Here is a 16,199-nt window from a genome sequence, read left to right as displayed (position 1 = left end):
TTTTCAACTTTAGACTGAATTTAAAAAACAGATCTTGACTTCAACTCACCACTGTCTCTGGGCTGCATGGAGCACTGCCCTGCCATCACACACACAGTTCCCACCCCCCCAACCCATCCTCCACCACCGGGCAGCCACCTCCTGGCACCCAATAGGGACCTAAAGGCTAACTGCAAAATCCTAGTTAGTTTCTTTTAATTGGCCCCAAAAGGCATACAACAAATTTAATTGTCCATGTGCCATGTGGGCAGGTGCTGCACCCTATTTTACCACTGCAAATTATCCCAGGACCGGCATGGAGCCACATACAGGATTGCTGGGGGTATTCTACAGCCCGAACATCACTGATGCTGGTCCTAACAGTGTCTGAAAATCCAGCCTAGTTTTGAATAGCTATTTCTTCCTATATACATAAACTCCCTGAAAAATGCTAGGCTGAATTTTGCCATGGAGGTAAAGCCAAAGCAGATTTTGAGACATGCGGTGGGGAAATTCAGGCAGTTCTGCATTAGGATGGCTCCATAACATTGTTCTGCCTCCAAGCAAGTTTCCGAGGAAAAAGGCTGCCACAGGAACTGGCATCCCGTTCCACTGAGGCAAGCAGCAATTGTCCTGCATCACTGGCCACTGCAACTAATATTCATTCTTTGCATTGTTCTGAGATATTTGTTTAAAAGGAAATACATTTAAGTCCTTGCCCAGTTGCTTGATGGATACTATTGTCAAACTGTTTTTACACAGTACTTAATTGTATAATCCTGGATGCTTTATAGGCATGCAACTTTTTAAATAACAGAAAAGATAACCATCAAATTTGAGTGCAAATGATTCACTACATTTTATTGTATGACGGTAATGAAAAGCTAATGTTTCTTGCTATACTAATACCAAGTAATAAGCATGTACCACTTCCATTGACAAATTCACACAACTGCTCCTCTAACGGCGATGTCGTGGAATGATCAAAAACATGGAGAGACACAATGGAGCCCACATTTTAATTGCCATTAGCAGGACAGGCTAATTAGTGGTTGAATATTAACCTTGATTTACTGAGGTTTTATTCTTTCAGCTGTTTACAACAGATTCCTGCTATTATCAGTTTAAAGCCACGCTTGTTTTGTTGAAACAAACCAACAAGATTGAAATTCTACCTCCAGTTTACTGCCCATCAGCCTGGCCTCCCTTTATGTTTTGACTGAGAGTTCCAGTTCATTGCCAAAAAGGGCTGTGCTCATAACATGTATATTTAACTTAAGGGAAAAAAAATCATTCAGCTTTTTGTTCAGTGCTTAAATTGAGGAACTGAGTGACACAGATATATTTCATGACCCAAGAGAGACCCAAACCATTACCACTACTCATGGATCCTCCCAAGCCCTCCCCTAGCTTAGTGTCAGACTCAATGGATTCTGAGGCATTTCCTTGACCCTTAAACATGCACAAGCTCCCAGTACAAGCTGTTGTAACATTAAGAAGCCTGAATTTATCAATGCATTTCCCCATGAACAATATAACAAAAATGTACAGTGGGTTCGTAAAACAGGTGAATGGACACCCAAGAATTTAAAAACATGACCCAACCTATGATTTCAAACAAATATAAAAACTCAATAAAAGAAAATGTACTATTTGGCACTGAAGCTATTTTAACTCACAGCAGAACATTTAAGAAATAAACTAACACAGTCTATTAACGCATTTAGGACATTTAAATACTCTATTGTGAAAATATCATAGGTGGAATTTTCCCAAAAAATGGTCAGGTTTTGACTGAAAACCAACATGTTTCGCCCCAGATGGCATTAACTACTGTTCAGGCGTGCTCGAGCGCAGTGAGGTCAGAGAATTTGGCAGCCAGCCAAATCTCCGTTCCCTCTAGTGGGATGGGAAAATCCCGCTGGCGTGAATGGTGGTTAAGATTCTGGACTTAGCCAGGTTCTCTCTACAGATCTTCAAACACTATCAAAAAAAATGCAAGGGGGCGTGTGTTGCAATGTCACTCCTGAGGGACAGGACCTAAAGATACCAGCATGACCGGCTCCACAGAGATCAGGCACCTGATCTCAAAGTTAAGAGACAAGGCCCTCTCCTCACCCTCAAAGGAGACTGAAACAATTTCTCCCCTCTCGCTCCATCCATTATCATTAACAATCCTCACCATCCCCTCCTCCCCCCAACAAAACACCCATCATTGCCCTGCATCCTGGAATGAGATCTCCCCAGTGTGAATCCCATTACGGCTCCCTCATAAGAGTTAGCGACCATAACAGGATTTGCACTTGCATCAAAAGGGCCTGGACAATCCTGGCCTACATGAACATGGGCTGGGTGAGCGCCAAGATGGACTCGTTAGAAGGCCCACCTTTGTTCTCTGGGATTTCCCAGTTTATTTTAGATACCGTAACGCCTTCAAGCCTAACTCCTCACATCTCCCCCCACATTACCCACCCTTCAAGCCCCTCATACAACTCCCATGATACCAAATTATACACTCCACCCACCGCCAACTCTGTTAGATCTTCAGATCGTGACATTTAGAAAACCTCACCTGGCTTTCTGGAGCATTTAGATCCACTCCATCAATTAGTAACTCCCATGCTATGCATTAAGGCCTTGCATTAGCCAAAATGGGATCTGTCTGAACTCAGAACTGAGTTCAAATGGTTCTGCTGTGTTAGTGTTTCCCTCATGTGTGATCCATGCTCCATCTCTCTTTCTAGCAAAAAATAGATCTGACTGCATCAGGATCCTGCTGGCATTTTTGAAGGTCTGTGCTGTCTTCCTGATTGTGTGAAGATTCAACTCTTCATGTACCAATTCTACAAAAAGACTCCACAAATGCTATAAATTAATATGCATCATTATTTTTCTCACTATAGCTTCACTAATGAACCACGGCTGGTTAGTGGTGTACTTAAAATGAATATAATCCTCAAGTTTCTAAAAGAAAGTGTCATCACATTAGTCACTCTTGATGAATAATCTCCTCGCATTCTTTTCAATTTGGTGTGAGACTGCACTATCATTCTTTGGCCTTCAGCTAGATTTGTCTACCATTTCCCATCTTGCTCCATACATTTCTCCATCACTGCTATAAACACCTTACATCACTTTTCAAAGACTGGGTTGTCAACTGGGAAAATTGTTGGCATGAGAGTTTTAGTCTGAGTTAGACATACTGGCAGCGTCATATCGGACAGCACTATGGACTATAGCAGTTCAAGAAGGAAGCACTCCAACACCTTCTTCAAGGCAATTAGAGACAGTGGAGACAGCTGGATTTGTGAGGGACACCTCTACTGAGTTTGAAAAACAAATCAGGAGTGACGTTACAGGAAAACAGTAATTGCTAACTTGAATTACCCATTCTGAATTGCTTTCAGATTAAAGGTAATAAGAAGGAACGTTTTACAGATCAAGAAGCTAAAAAGTTGAAAATTTAGAAAAGCCAAATTAAAATCTAATTACATAAAATAGGGGTGGAGGGCCAGGTAATGTGCTGTACCTACATGATGGGGAAGCTGGTGGACCCTGTTGTGATTTCTAATGCACACATCTCTAGTAAATTTTAGTTGCTCAAGGAACTCAGAAATGATGAGCTAGAGTCTGAGTTCCAGACACTGCAAAACATCAGGGAGGAGGAGAGGCTGTGTTGCTGGAGGCTTTCACACCTGTTTATTAACTACCTTGAATGTTTATGAACTACCAAGGACAGAAAGGTGTCCTTGTCCAACAGGTTCAAGATTCTTGCTCCTTATCTGGATAAGAGTGGGGATTGTAAGGAGGATGAGCAAACTGGCCACAGCAGTGTGGTACAGCGAGGCATTCAAGTGAGGGGAGAGAAGAGAAATGTAGTCATAATCAGTGATAGTTTAGTTAGGGGCATAGACATTCTTCTCTGTGGCCAGGATCTAGAGTACTGTAGATTGTGTTGTCTACCTGGTGCCAGGGTTCTGGATATCTCATCTGGGCTGCAGAGGAACTTGAAAGTGGAAAGTAAAAATCCAGTTGTCGTGGTCCACATACGTACCAATGATATAAGCAGATCAAGAATATAGGTTCAGCTAAGGGAATGCGAATAACTAGGGGGCTAAATTAAAAAGCAGAACCAAAAAGGTAATAATCTTCAGATTATTGAGCCACGCATTTACGGGTTAATAAGATTAGAGACATAAATGCATGGCTCAAAAGTTGGTGTGGAAGAAATGAGTTTGAATTCATGGGATATTGGCACCAGTTCTGGGGAAGGAGAGAGCTGTTCAAGTGGGATGATCTTCACCTGAATCATACTGAGACCAGAGTGAAGCGCATTACTAGGGCTGTAAGAACATAAGAAATAGGAGAAGGAGTAGGCCATCTAGCCCTTCGAGCCTGCCCTGCCGTTCAATAAGATCATGGCTGATCTGAAGTGGATCAGTTCCACTTTCCTGCTTTCTCCCCATAACCCTTAAGTCCCTTGTCTGTCAAAAACCTATCCACCCGTGACTTAAATATGTTTAGCGAGGTAGCCTCCACCACTTCAACAGGCAGAGAATTCCAGAGATTTACCACCCTTTGAGTGAAGAAGTTCCTCCTCAACTCCGTTCTAAACTGTCCCCCCCCTTATCTTGAGGCTGTGCCCTCTAGTCCTGCTGTCCTTTCTGAGCGGGAAGAATCTCTCTACCTCTACCCTATCCATCCCTTTCATTATCTTATACGTCTCTATAAGATCCCCCCTCATCCTTCTAAACTCCAACAAGTACAGACCCAGTCTATTTAGTCTCTCTTCATAGTCCAACCCCCTCATCTCCGGTATCAGCCTAGTGAACCTCCTCTGCACTCCCTCCAAGGCCAAAATATCCTTGCGCAAGTGCGGCGACCAAAACTGCACGCAGTACTCCAGCTGCGGCCTCACCAGTGCCCTGTACAGTTGCAGCAAGGCCTCCCTGCTTTTATATTCTATCCCCCTCGCTATAAAGGCCAGCATCCCATTTGCCTTCTTGATCACCTGCTGCACCCACAGACTGGGTTTTAGTGACTCATGCACAAGGACCCCCAGGTCCCTCTGCACCGTAGCATGCTGCAGCTTTTCGCCCTTTAAATAGTAATCCCTCCCACTATTATTTCTGCCAAAGTGGATAACCTCACACTTGCTAACACTGTACTCCATCTGCCAGGTCCTCGCCCAGTCGCTCAGCCTATCCAGATCCCTCTGCAGACTTTCCACACACAATTTCCTCCGCACAATTTGCTTTTCCACTCATCTTTGAGTCATCAGCAAATTTCGTTACCCTACACTCAGCCCCCTCCTCCAGATCATCTATATAAATGGTAAATAACTGAGGCCCCAGCACCGATCCCTGCGGCACTCCGCTAGTCACCAACCGCCAATCAGAATAGCACCCATTGATACCAACTCTCTGTCTTCTATTAGACAACCAATCCTCTATCCACGCTAACACCTTACCCCCAACTCCATGCCCCCTAACCTTCTGAAGCAACCTTTTGTGCAACACCTTATCAAACGCCTTTTGAAAATCGAGAAACACCACATCCACCAGTTCCCCTCTGTCTACCGCACTAGTCACATCCTCATAGAAATCCAATAAATTCGTCAAACATGACTTCCCCTTAACGAATCCGTGCTGCGTCTGCTCTATCAACCCATTCTTTTCTAGGTGCCTCGCTATTTCTTCTTTGATGACAGATTCAAGTATTTTTCCAACTACAGATGTTAAACTAACCGGCCTATAAGTCCCTGCCTTTTGCCTGCTACCTTTTTTAAACAGCGGCGTAACATTAGCTGTTTCCCAATCTTCCGGCACTTCCCCGGAATCCAGCAAAGTTTGGTAAATAATCACTAAGACATCTACTATCACCTCTGCCATTTCCTTTAGAACCTTGGGATGCATTCCATCCGGTCCTGGGAACTTGTCCACCATCAGTCCCGTTAGTCTATCAAGCACTACCTCTCTAGTGACAGTAATCGCATTCAGGCCCTCAACTCCTACCATCCTTCTATCTTTAATATCTGGCAAACTATTTGTGTCCTCCTCCGTGAAGACCGAGGCAAAAAACTTATTTAAGCCCTCCGCCATTTCCTCATCTCCCACCACTAAATCCCCCCTCTCATCCTCTAAGGGTCCAACATTCACTCTAGCCAGCCTCCTCTTCTTTACATATTCGTAAAAACTCTTACTGTCCTTTTTTATATTTAGTGCTAGTTTACTTCATAGTCTATCCTTCCTTTCTTTATCAACTTCTGAGTCATTCTTTGTTGATTTTTAAACCTCTCCCAATCTTCTACTCGCCCACTACTTTTAGCCACTCTAAACGCATCAGCTTTTAATTTAATACTCTCTTTTATTTCCTTCGATAACCATGGCTGGTTATTCCTTCTCCTACATTCCTTCTTTACCATCGGAATATATTTCTGTAGATAAGGCTTTAAGCAGGGGAGTATCCCTTATTTGAGGAAGGATGTAGTGGCATTATAAGCAGTACAGATGAGGCTCATCAGACTGATTCCAGAGATGAAGGGTGTGTCTTATGAGGAAAGATTGAGCAGCTTAGCCCTATACTCTCTAGAGGTTGGAAGAACGAGGGGAGATCTAACTGAGGTATACAAGATGATAAACTGTAATGACAAAGTAGGCATACAGCTGATGCTTCCTCTTGTGGGCACTCCAAGTTTTAGGGTAAGGGGTAGTAGACTTAAAACAGATGAGGAGAAACACTTTTCTCAAAGGGTTGTGAATCTACGAAATTCGCTACCTCAGTGTATGGTGGATGCTGAGACATTGAAGAGTTATGGAGAACAGACAAGAAAGTGGCGATGAAGCTGAGATAAGATCAGCTATGATTGTACTGAATGGTGGAACAAGCTCAAGGGGCTGAATTGTCTACTCCTGTTCCTAGTTCTTAGATGTGGGCAATAAATGTTGCCCTAGCTGGCAATGCCCATGTCCCACAAATTGAGGTAAAAAAAAACAAAATCTTTTCTGTCCTTTGATTAACTGGAGGAGGGTTAATATTTGAAAGTGAAAAAGTTGGTGGTAGAAGTGCACAGTCATTGATATTCTTCAAATAAAAATGGTAGTCTTATATTGCCCAAGTTCCAAAAAAATCTGCTAAAACACAGGGCATCCCAGCTTCCAGTTACAAAAAATCTCAACTTGCATCCTGTTGACCAAAATCCATACACTTGGACCAGCATGCATCTTGTACAAGGTAAAACACTTCAGGGCAACAATGTGAAAAATACAATAAACAACAAAAATATGGACAAAGCATGTTGCTCAGTAGCTACACCAGAACTTACATCTAACATCTCTGTTCAATCATTTACCATTTTCCTGACATTTTGCTTCTTTATAAAACAGACACAGACTTGTATTGTGTTTTCTTTTTCTCTTTACATTAAATGATTATTATAGCTTACTTTCAAATGTCTACTGTAAACATTTACCTCCACCTCCTAAACTATTTTCTGCACAACTGCACTACCTGATGCTCTGCATGAGACATCTGAAATTTTAAAATCAAGAGAACATTTTCCTTTAACCTGCTGCTTTTTCATAGAATGCCTACAGTGCAGCAGAGGCCATTCAGCCCATCAAGTCTGCACTGACTCTCTGACAGAGTAACTTACCTAGGCCCTCTCCCCTACACTATATTTCCATAACCCCATACATTTTCCATGACTAATCCATCTAACGTACACATCTTGGAACATTAAGGGACAATTTAGCATGGCTGATTCACTCAACCTGTGCATCTTTGGACTGTGGGTGGGAACTAGAGCACCCGGAGGAAACACATGCAGATAAGCGAAGAATGTGCAACCTCCACACAGACACCCAAGGCCAGAATTGAACCCGGGTGCCTGAAACTGTGAGGTAGCAGTGTTAACCACTGTGCCACCATGCCATGGGGTTCAATTAACTCAAAGAGGTTGGTCAAATCAACTCAATTTTTCATCATGGACAGTGGACTACAGTAATGCTATTTTGAAATGTTTACATTTTTTTAAACTTACTTAAAGCAGACCTGACTTGGAATATTAACTCTTTACCTATGCAGTTGTGGAATGCTAAGCAATTTCTTATTAATTATTAACTAATATTAATTAACTCTTCCCTTTCCAGTAACGCTTGTTCACCCACTTTTCCTGAAAGCAGCACCGAACACTGACAAATAATCAGCACCTTCTAGTCTGTGATGTTGGTTTTTTTTATTCTAGTCTGTGATGTTGGTTTTTTTTATTATTTCATAGGATGTGGGTGTTCTTGGTTAGGCCAGTATTCACTGCCCATCCCCTGTTGCCCTCAAGATGGTAGTGGTTGGCCACCTTCTTGAACTGCTGTAGGTACATCCACAGTATGGTTAGGGAGGAAGTTGTAGGATTCTGATCCAAGTGCCTGCTAAAATTTTCAAACTAAAATATGTTGATTGTATTTACTACATAGAAAATGTTATTTCCTGTAACTTGTAGAGGGAGCACATCTAATAATGCTTCAGTATAAATGGACCTGAATGGCTAAACTGCGATATAAAGTTTACAAAACATGGCCATGAGTTGTCCAGGTGTCTCTGGAAAGGGAGCATGCGGTGTCCACGGGTGCAGTTGACACCTTCCGCACCTGTTGGGCACTGCAAGGGTTGGGGTGCATTATTGACCCCAATAATCACATTTTAGTTTGATGTTTTTAAGTTTTCTTTGTACTTTGATTTTGTTCGGGCTGTTCCCCTTCCTTTTTGGGCAGCTGCCCCTTTTACTTTGTCTGATTTAGCTTGAGTTTGTTTATTTGGTTTGACCTTAAGAGTCCACTGCATTGCAAGGAATTCGTTTTGAGAGTTTCAAGATATGGGGCGCTATAAAATGCAAGACTTATTTATTGTAATACATTTGGTATGATAAATCTTCAGTTCAAATTGTTCACATCACTAGCTCCCCTCCCATCACATGCAATGCAGAGAAGGGGGAAAATACCACAGGTGGGATTTTACAGCCTCGCTCGTCCCAAAACCGCAAAATCACAAGTTGCCACACTGCTTTATTCGGTAGGCCCCATAGCCAATGATAGAAATCAACAAATCATCAGCAAACGTCGATGAAATTTTAAAATCATTCAATGCTTAACTTAATCTCAGGAATAACAAAATGCTTGGAAGGACTAATTGTATCCAGCAGCCAGGGGAACCGGTTAACTCCTTCATTAATGAGCTGTACTGAATGGCTGAAGACCTTGATTACAATGACCCAGAATCTGAGCTAATCGGGGATAAAATAGTTGGAGGAATGACAGGCAATGCACTTTCAGACATGCTTCGAGCAAAGGAAGCTCTAATCCTTGTCAGACAATCTGAAATCCGATTGCAGCACAGATATATATTAAGGGGAGAATGTAAACAAGAGGACAAAGTAAATTCCATCATCCAACTCGTGAAACAGCATAGAAACAGGGACACTCCTAGCCAAAGAAAGCATAACCTAACTGCGTCATGGAGTGTAAGGGATAAGGGCTAAAGGAACTAACAGTCTTTAATGTAACTAAGATGAAGCCCCAGAGAACTAAGACAGGCCTTCCAATCAGCCCACTTTGATACCAGCCCGCCTTCATGGCTGGATGCTTCCAGAGTTAGCAGCCTGATTTGATCATCCAATCTAACTCAGTACTATGACATGGAGAGATATTTACCATGTTGGCAAATTTCCTGACTCAAGCTTTCCACCTCATTAGTGGAAATCAGGAATTTTTGCTGAAATCAGCATAGTGAAGGACATGCCCCTGTCTACATCAATGAGGATGAAGTAGAAATGGTCAAGAGCTTCAAGTTTGTAGGTATCCAGATCACTAACAATCTGTCCTGGCCCCTCCATGCCGATGCTATATTTAAGAAGGCCCAACAATGCCTCTACTTTCTCAGGAGCTGAGAAAATTTGGCATGTCCACTACAATTCTCACCAATTTTTATAGATGGAACATAGAAAGCATTCTTTCTGGCTCTAAAACAGATTGATATGGCTCCTGCTCTATCCAAGACCCCAAAAAACTACAAAGGCTTGTGAATGAAGCCCAGTCTATCATTCAAACCAGCCTCCTATCCATTGCCTCTGTCTATACTCCCTACTGCCTTGGAAAAGCAGCCAACATAATCAAGGATGCCACGCACCCTGAATGTACTCTCTTCCACCTTCTTCCATCAGGAAAAGATACAAAAGACCGAGGTCACATACTAGCCAACTCAAGAACAGACTCTTCCCTGCTGCCATCAGACTTTTGAATGAACTTGCTTCTTATTAAGTTGATCTTTCTCTACACCTAGCTATGACTGTAACACTACATTCTGCACTGTCTCCTTTCCTTCTCTATGTATGGTATGCTTTGTCTGTATAGCATGCAAGAAACAATACTTTTCACTATACTAATCCATGCAACAATAATAAATCAAATGAAAGCTGATTATCAGGCAGGGAAATCAGTGGATCACCCACTGATAGCAATGGCATTCTGTGCAACATTACTAAAAAGAATCAGAGGCACAGGTTTTACATTGGATTGCTGACAGGGCAACCTCTGATTCACCCACCCTGCTGTAACCTCAGAGTTCTAGTAATATGGGCACCACAGCTAGCACTCTCCAATGAACAGGAAGCTGTTAGGACTTTGAAAATAGAGAATTCAGCTGGCCAGCCAGAATGTGGGCTGTTCATATTCTGACAGTGAGGTTGATAGCATTCAACCAAGTGAGGATCAAGCACTACACCACCTATCAGACAACTATTCTGTGAGTGATGTACCCTGTTTTACAGGCCCTTGACATGCACTAATTATCTCTCCTTTCTTTCACAGGCACATCTGGGAAGCAGCTGAGGGAGTCCACAAGCCAGGTCCTCGACTCCAGCCTGAGAACATCATAGAAGAGGAATCCACAGACATTAACACTGAAGACCCGTCACAGCACTCATCCACATCCTCCACTAATGCGGAGACATACACCTCAGTGAAACCTAGTGCTAAAGTAGTCTTGAGGTCACAACCTGGTGAGCACATCGCACTGTCTGTTCAACAGCAGATTGAAGCAGGGATATCCCAGGGTGTCACCACTCAGAGGACTGGTAGAAACCAGGAATCTGCTTTGTCCAAGTCAGATGAGGAACATCTAGACTTGGTCATGCCTCAATTGCTAAAGCTGCAAAGACAATTTCTGGAACATCAGGAAGGGGTGTTTGCTGCACTCCCCAGATTGGAGGAGTCTATCCACCTTGATGTCGAGGTGATAGTGCCAGCATACCAATTGTACCATAGTAGGGTGGAGGTCACTGTGGAAACTTTGGTCCAGGACATTGGTCCTGCACTGCTGCAGGATCTGCACTCGATCGCTTAGGCAGTTGCTGGCATCTGTCAGTATCAATGTAAAGGGGAGGCAGGACATCGTGCGCTCACACCAGCTACCTCAGCTCCTAATTCATTCAGCTAGGGGTTCTTGGGTACCAGTTTTGTGGAGGATCAGCAGGTACACATCTTGGGACCATTCACCTCTGTCAATCAGATTTGACTTGATTTTGATTTGATTTATTATTGTCACATGCATTGGAATAGTGAAATGTATTGTTTCTTGCACACTATATAGACAGAGCATACCATTCATAGAAAAGGAAACGAGAGAGTGCAGAATGTAGTGTTACAGTCATTGTTAGGGTGTAGAGAAAGAACAACTTAATGCAAGGTCTGTTCAAAAGTCTGATGGCAGCAGGGAAGAAGCTGTTCTTGAGCTGGTATGTGTCCTCAGACTTCTGTATCTTTTTCCTGATGAGTGAAGGTGGAAGGGAGAATGTTCAAGGTGCGTGGGATCCTTAATTCTGCTGACAGCAAGAAGTGTAGACAGAGTCGGTGGATGGGAGGCTGGTTTGCATGGATCGGGTTACATTCACAACCTTTTGTAGTTTCTTGCAGTCTTGGGCAGAGCAGGAGCCATACAAAGCTGTGATACAACCAGAAAGAATGCTTTCTGGTTCCTGCACAAAAGGAAGGCAAGTGTTGCAGTCCAGGGCCTCTATCCTGTGCAGTGTGTAACCTTCCGAGCACAGTGATTGTCCAACTTCAAAGTCACTCTCCAGATAAGTGATACCTGCGCCTTGATGTGGCTTGTATTCATTGCAGGAATCTCATTCGTCACAGGGTTCTGTGCTGTCCTGTGTCCTCTCAATACCTTGGAGGTGGGGCCGCCCCTTCATCTCAAAAAACGTGGTGCTGAAGGGAAGAAGTGATGAAGTCTGCCAGAGGATTATGTGCTATTACAGTCCATATGCCATCTGTATCTCAGCAGCATCCATGATATGACCCTCTTCACAAAGCAAATGTGCACTGCCCTTAGCAAGTGTCAGATGTTCCCACTTGCAGAGTGAAGATCTCAGGAGGGTCCTCACAGGATCTTGTCATTATCCTCCTCCTCCTGGAATCTTGCAGCAATGAGGGTCTCACAGGCACATTTGCCTTGTCTATCCAGTGCAATGGCCTGATCACTTGCATCCTTACCTTCAAGGCCCTCATCATTCTCATTGAGTTCTTGTGTAGCTGACTCAGCTAGCTTTTGTATTCAGCAGCATATAAAACCAGCCAATTTAATCCAACTGAGCATCTGATCGTGAGTTAGAATAGAGTGCTGGAATTGGGTTAAGTATGGGAATTCAGGAAGGAAGGGAAAGAGATGCTCTTTTGCTTTCCAACTTTCTCAGTCTCAGAAAGTGGTCTTACTCTACTACAAGAGAAGAAGCTAGTTATTTGTGAGTATCTAATAAGTAACAATGGTTTATTTTATTCCTAAGGTTCATAACAGTACAGGAATGGATGGTTGGGTTAAAAAAAAAGTGAAATATGCAAATAAACAAAATAATTAACTCAAAAACATTAAGGATGGCAAGACAGGTAATGTGCCACAACTGCAGTATGTGGGAGCTACTGGATGCCAGTTTGGTCCAGGACAAACACATCTGCAGTAATTGAGGTTCGGGCTGCTTCAGCTCCGAGATCATCAGCAGGATTTTATGGCCTTGCTTGTTCCAAAACCATAAAAATCCCTCTGGAAAAGGGCAAGGACACAGGAGCCTCAACCATTACAACTGTCCAAAAGGTTTGCAGTTTGTTCAGCTTGTTCGAATAAGAGTGGGGGGCTGCAGGGTCGATGAGCTAACTGACTGTGGTACAGGAAGCCAGTCAAGTGTGAGTGGAGCTGGGGGCGGGGGGGAACAAAAAGGCATGTACTGGTTGTGGGAGATAATGTTGTCAGAGGAATTGACACCATTCAAGAGTGTGAACCCAGACAACTGTGTCGCCTGTGCCATCTGCTTAGGGCTGGCGAGGAACTTGTAGTTGGAGGGCAAAGACCCAGTCATTGCAGTTCATGCAGTTAACAATGACATAGGCCGGGCAAAGAAGGCTGTTCTATAGAGTCAGTGTGAGGGCCTAGGCCCAAATTAAGGAGCAGTTCCTCAAAAGGTCATAATCTCTGGAGTATTATCTGAGCCATGTGCAAACTGGAATAGACAAATCAGAGATTAAGGACTGATGTGGAAGAAAGGGATTTCAGTTCATGGGAAACTCACACTAGTACTAGGGAAAGAGGGATCTGTACCATTGGGATCATTCTGGGACTGGTGTTCTAAAGAGCTACACAACTAGGGAATATGGAATCCCTACAGTGCAGTAGGAGGCCATTTGGACAATTGAGTTGCACTGACCAGGCCCTATCCCCACAATCCCCTGCTAATCCTGACACTAAGGAGCAATTTACATGGCCAATCAACCTAACACACATGTCTTTGGACTGTGGGATGAAACCAGGGCACCCAGAGGAAACCCACACAGATACAGGGAGAATATGCAAACTCCATACAAACAGTGAGCCTAAGCCAGATTCGAACCAGAGACCCTGGCGCTGTGAGGCAGCAGTGCTAACCACTGTGTCACCCTGACACCCAGTCATACAGACCCTGGAGTCAATAGTTGCCTACAGTTTTTATAGCTTGACAGATGGATCATCAATTCCCAGTCTCCCAGGTCAGAAAAATCTGAAGAAATGATTATTTCTTTCAAACTCCTTTGGATGGTTTTGCATTAATAAATGATGGAAAATGTTCGCTTCTAGATATTTATTGTGGGCTCTTCAATCTTAGATGGGTATTCATGCACCTTCCTATGTACTGATAATTCCCTCATGGTGAGATGGCGAGAATTCCTTGACTGAGAAGGAGTTCCATTACATTATTTATAATATTTCTGTTGAAGGCAGATTCTTTACCGAAGTTTAATTTACTTTCAATTGGTAACAGTTCCTACTAAATAGACATCTGGGCTGCACTTCTCTGGCTGTTCACAACTTGCTGCCACTGTCAGCAAGAATGGGGAATTTGGCGCTCAGCTAGATCTGAGTTCACTGTAGTGGGACTGGAGAATCCCAGCTGTAGGTGAGGTCAGAGAATCTGATCTCTGATCAGAAACAGTTGTTATTTGGGTGCAGCCTGATCTACTGTCTGAAACTGGATTTTACTTTTCTTCCAACATTGAATCTGCAGGTTTATCCAATGGAGTAATTCAGCTGAATCGATCAGAAAGCCCAGATTATATCCTGCAAGAGGTACAAATGGCATCATTTTGAGGTGCAGGGTGGGGAGGAAGAAAATAATCAGTCTGGGTTGCTGTTTATTGCAGACCAGTGACCTCTGCTGGAAGTAAATGTATATGAGCACTGAGCAAAGGAGTATCGCGTTTGCATGTGATGGCTCCAATTGTCAATTAACCTGTTGGTACTGACCATCAAGTCTCAGAACTGAAGAATATCTACATGGATGCAATGCTGAAGATTGATCACCCTCTGTTGCACTGTACTCCAAGAAGAAGTCAACCTTCAGGAGTGGAAAGGATGAGAGGTGAAAATTACAGGACTTAAAAAAAAAACCTTCCATTTCTTTGGTTTCCTCAAGCCATGCAACATTATGGTTAGCTGTTTGGGCAGTTTGCCTGCTCATATCAATGCTGTTCTGAATTTAGGCGCTAGGATATGGCACAGCTTGGTTTGCCTATCTAGTTGGAAATTGGGTGGCTGCCACTTGGCATCATTTTAGATTGCACAACTGAGATTAGCAATTCACCACAGAGAGAACCACAAATGTGACCCTCTATTTCATTGTCACTCCAAATATATATGCTGTCATCAGTTGTGAAGCTCTTTAAGTGTGCTTTAATCCACGCTCATCGAAACTCAGTTTAAAGCAAGCAAGCGATTTAATCCGGACTCAAGTTGTTCACATAGTTTAACTCAACAGATCAGTCAAAATCTTAACAGGGTTTGATAGGGACACTGCAAAGGTAAACCAAATTTCAATTGTAAGCAAGGCATAGAACAGGTGCTAAATCAGTCTTTACCTGTATAGCATATTTTGCTATAGTATTTTCTTTAATATCAATATAATTTTCCTGTAGACAATTATTGTAAAAATGCAGGAATACAATCTGATCACCAAAAACTACATGACAAAGTTTTGATGGATTAAAATATGATAATTCTGAAAATATTTTTGAGAAATAGGAACCCAAATTTCTTTACTCCACAGAATTTTCTATGGATTACTCAGACATATTTTTCCTGTAAATCTGTGGCTGCAGATAGATATGGAACTATTTGAACACTGATTAACTGATCTCTAAAAGTTGCAGGCAGAATTGCCATTCACAATATCAGACAACACTGATGCAGATACTTGACTACGATGGACAATACAGTATCAGAATAGATTTAAAAACATTAGATAAAACACTTCAGGAGTCCCTTACCACGTGATTTCATGCCAATGAAGCGATTCTCCACGATGTCTATCCGTCCAACCCCATGCTTACCCCTGAAAAAGGCAGAAGACGAATGGTATAGTTCAATTTCCTTTTCAGGCGGGTGAATCACCCCCATAAAGGTACAACAGGGCATTAAGTAATTGGCTCAAGTGATGTAGACATTAATATGGTTGAGGTTAAAAAGGGCCAGTCAACTGAGAGACAGCGAGATAAACTCACACAATGAACATTCTGCCTCATTAAAGGATGTCAAAATTTTTTAGGATGGCTGCACAATTCCAAGGCACACAGCCTGGCACTTTGTCGGGTGCTGAATGGGAGTGAAGTCAGATTAGAATAAAATGAGACTGATCTTTTCACACACTT

General features: G+C 42.8%; 1 protein-coding gene across 1 annotated transcript in view; it reads right to left on the bottom strand.

Moving 5' to 3' along the window:
* The window catches only part of ass1 (argininosuccinate synthase 1), a 144,772-nt gene that overhangs the window by 48,547 nt on the left and 80,026 nt on the right, over window positions 1–16,199 (bottom strand). Inside the window, exon 11 of the mRNA XM_080211813.1 lies at window positions 15,819–15,883. Within this exon, the coding sequence (XP_080067939.1) occupies window positions 15,819–15,883 (65 nt within the window). The remainder of the gene's footprint in view (window positions 1–15,818; window positions 15,884–16,199) is intronic.

The sequence above is a fragment of the Carcharhinus amblyrhynchos genome, chromosome 25 (assembly GCF_965287045.1).
Source record: "Carcharhinus amblyrhynchos chromosome 25, sCarAmb.v2.hapA, whole genome shotgun sequence".
NCBI lineage: Eukaryota > Metazoa > Chordata > Chondrichthyes > Carcharhiniformes > Carcharhinidae > Carcharhinus > Carcharhinus amblyrhynchos.
The sequence above is the reverse complement of the archived record's forward strand: the minus strand, read 5'-3'. Positions and strand labels throughout refer to the sequence as shown.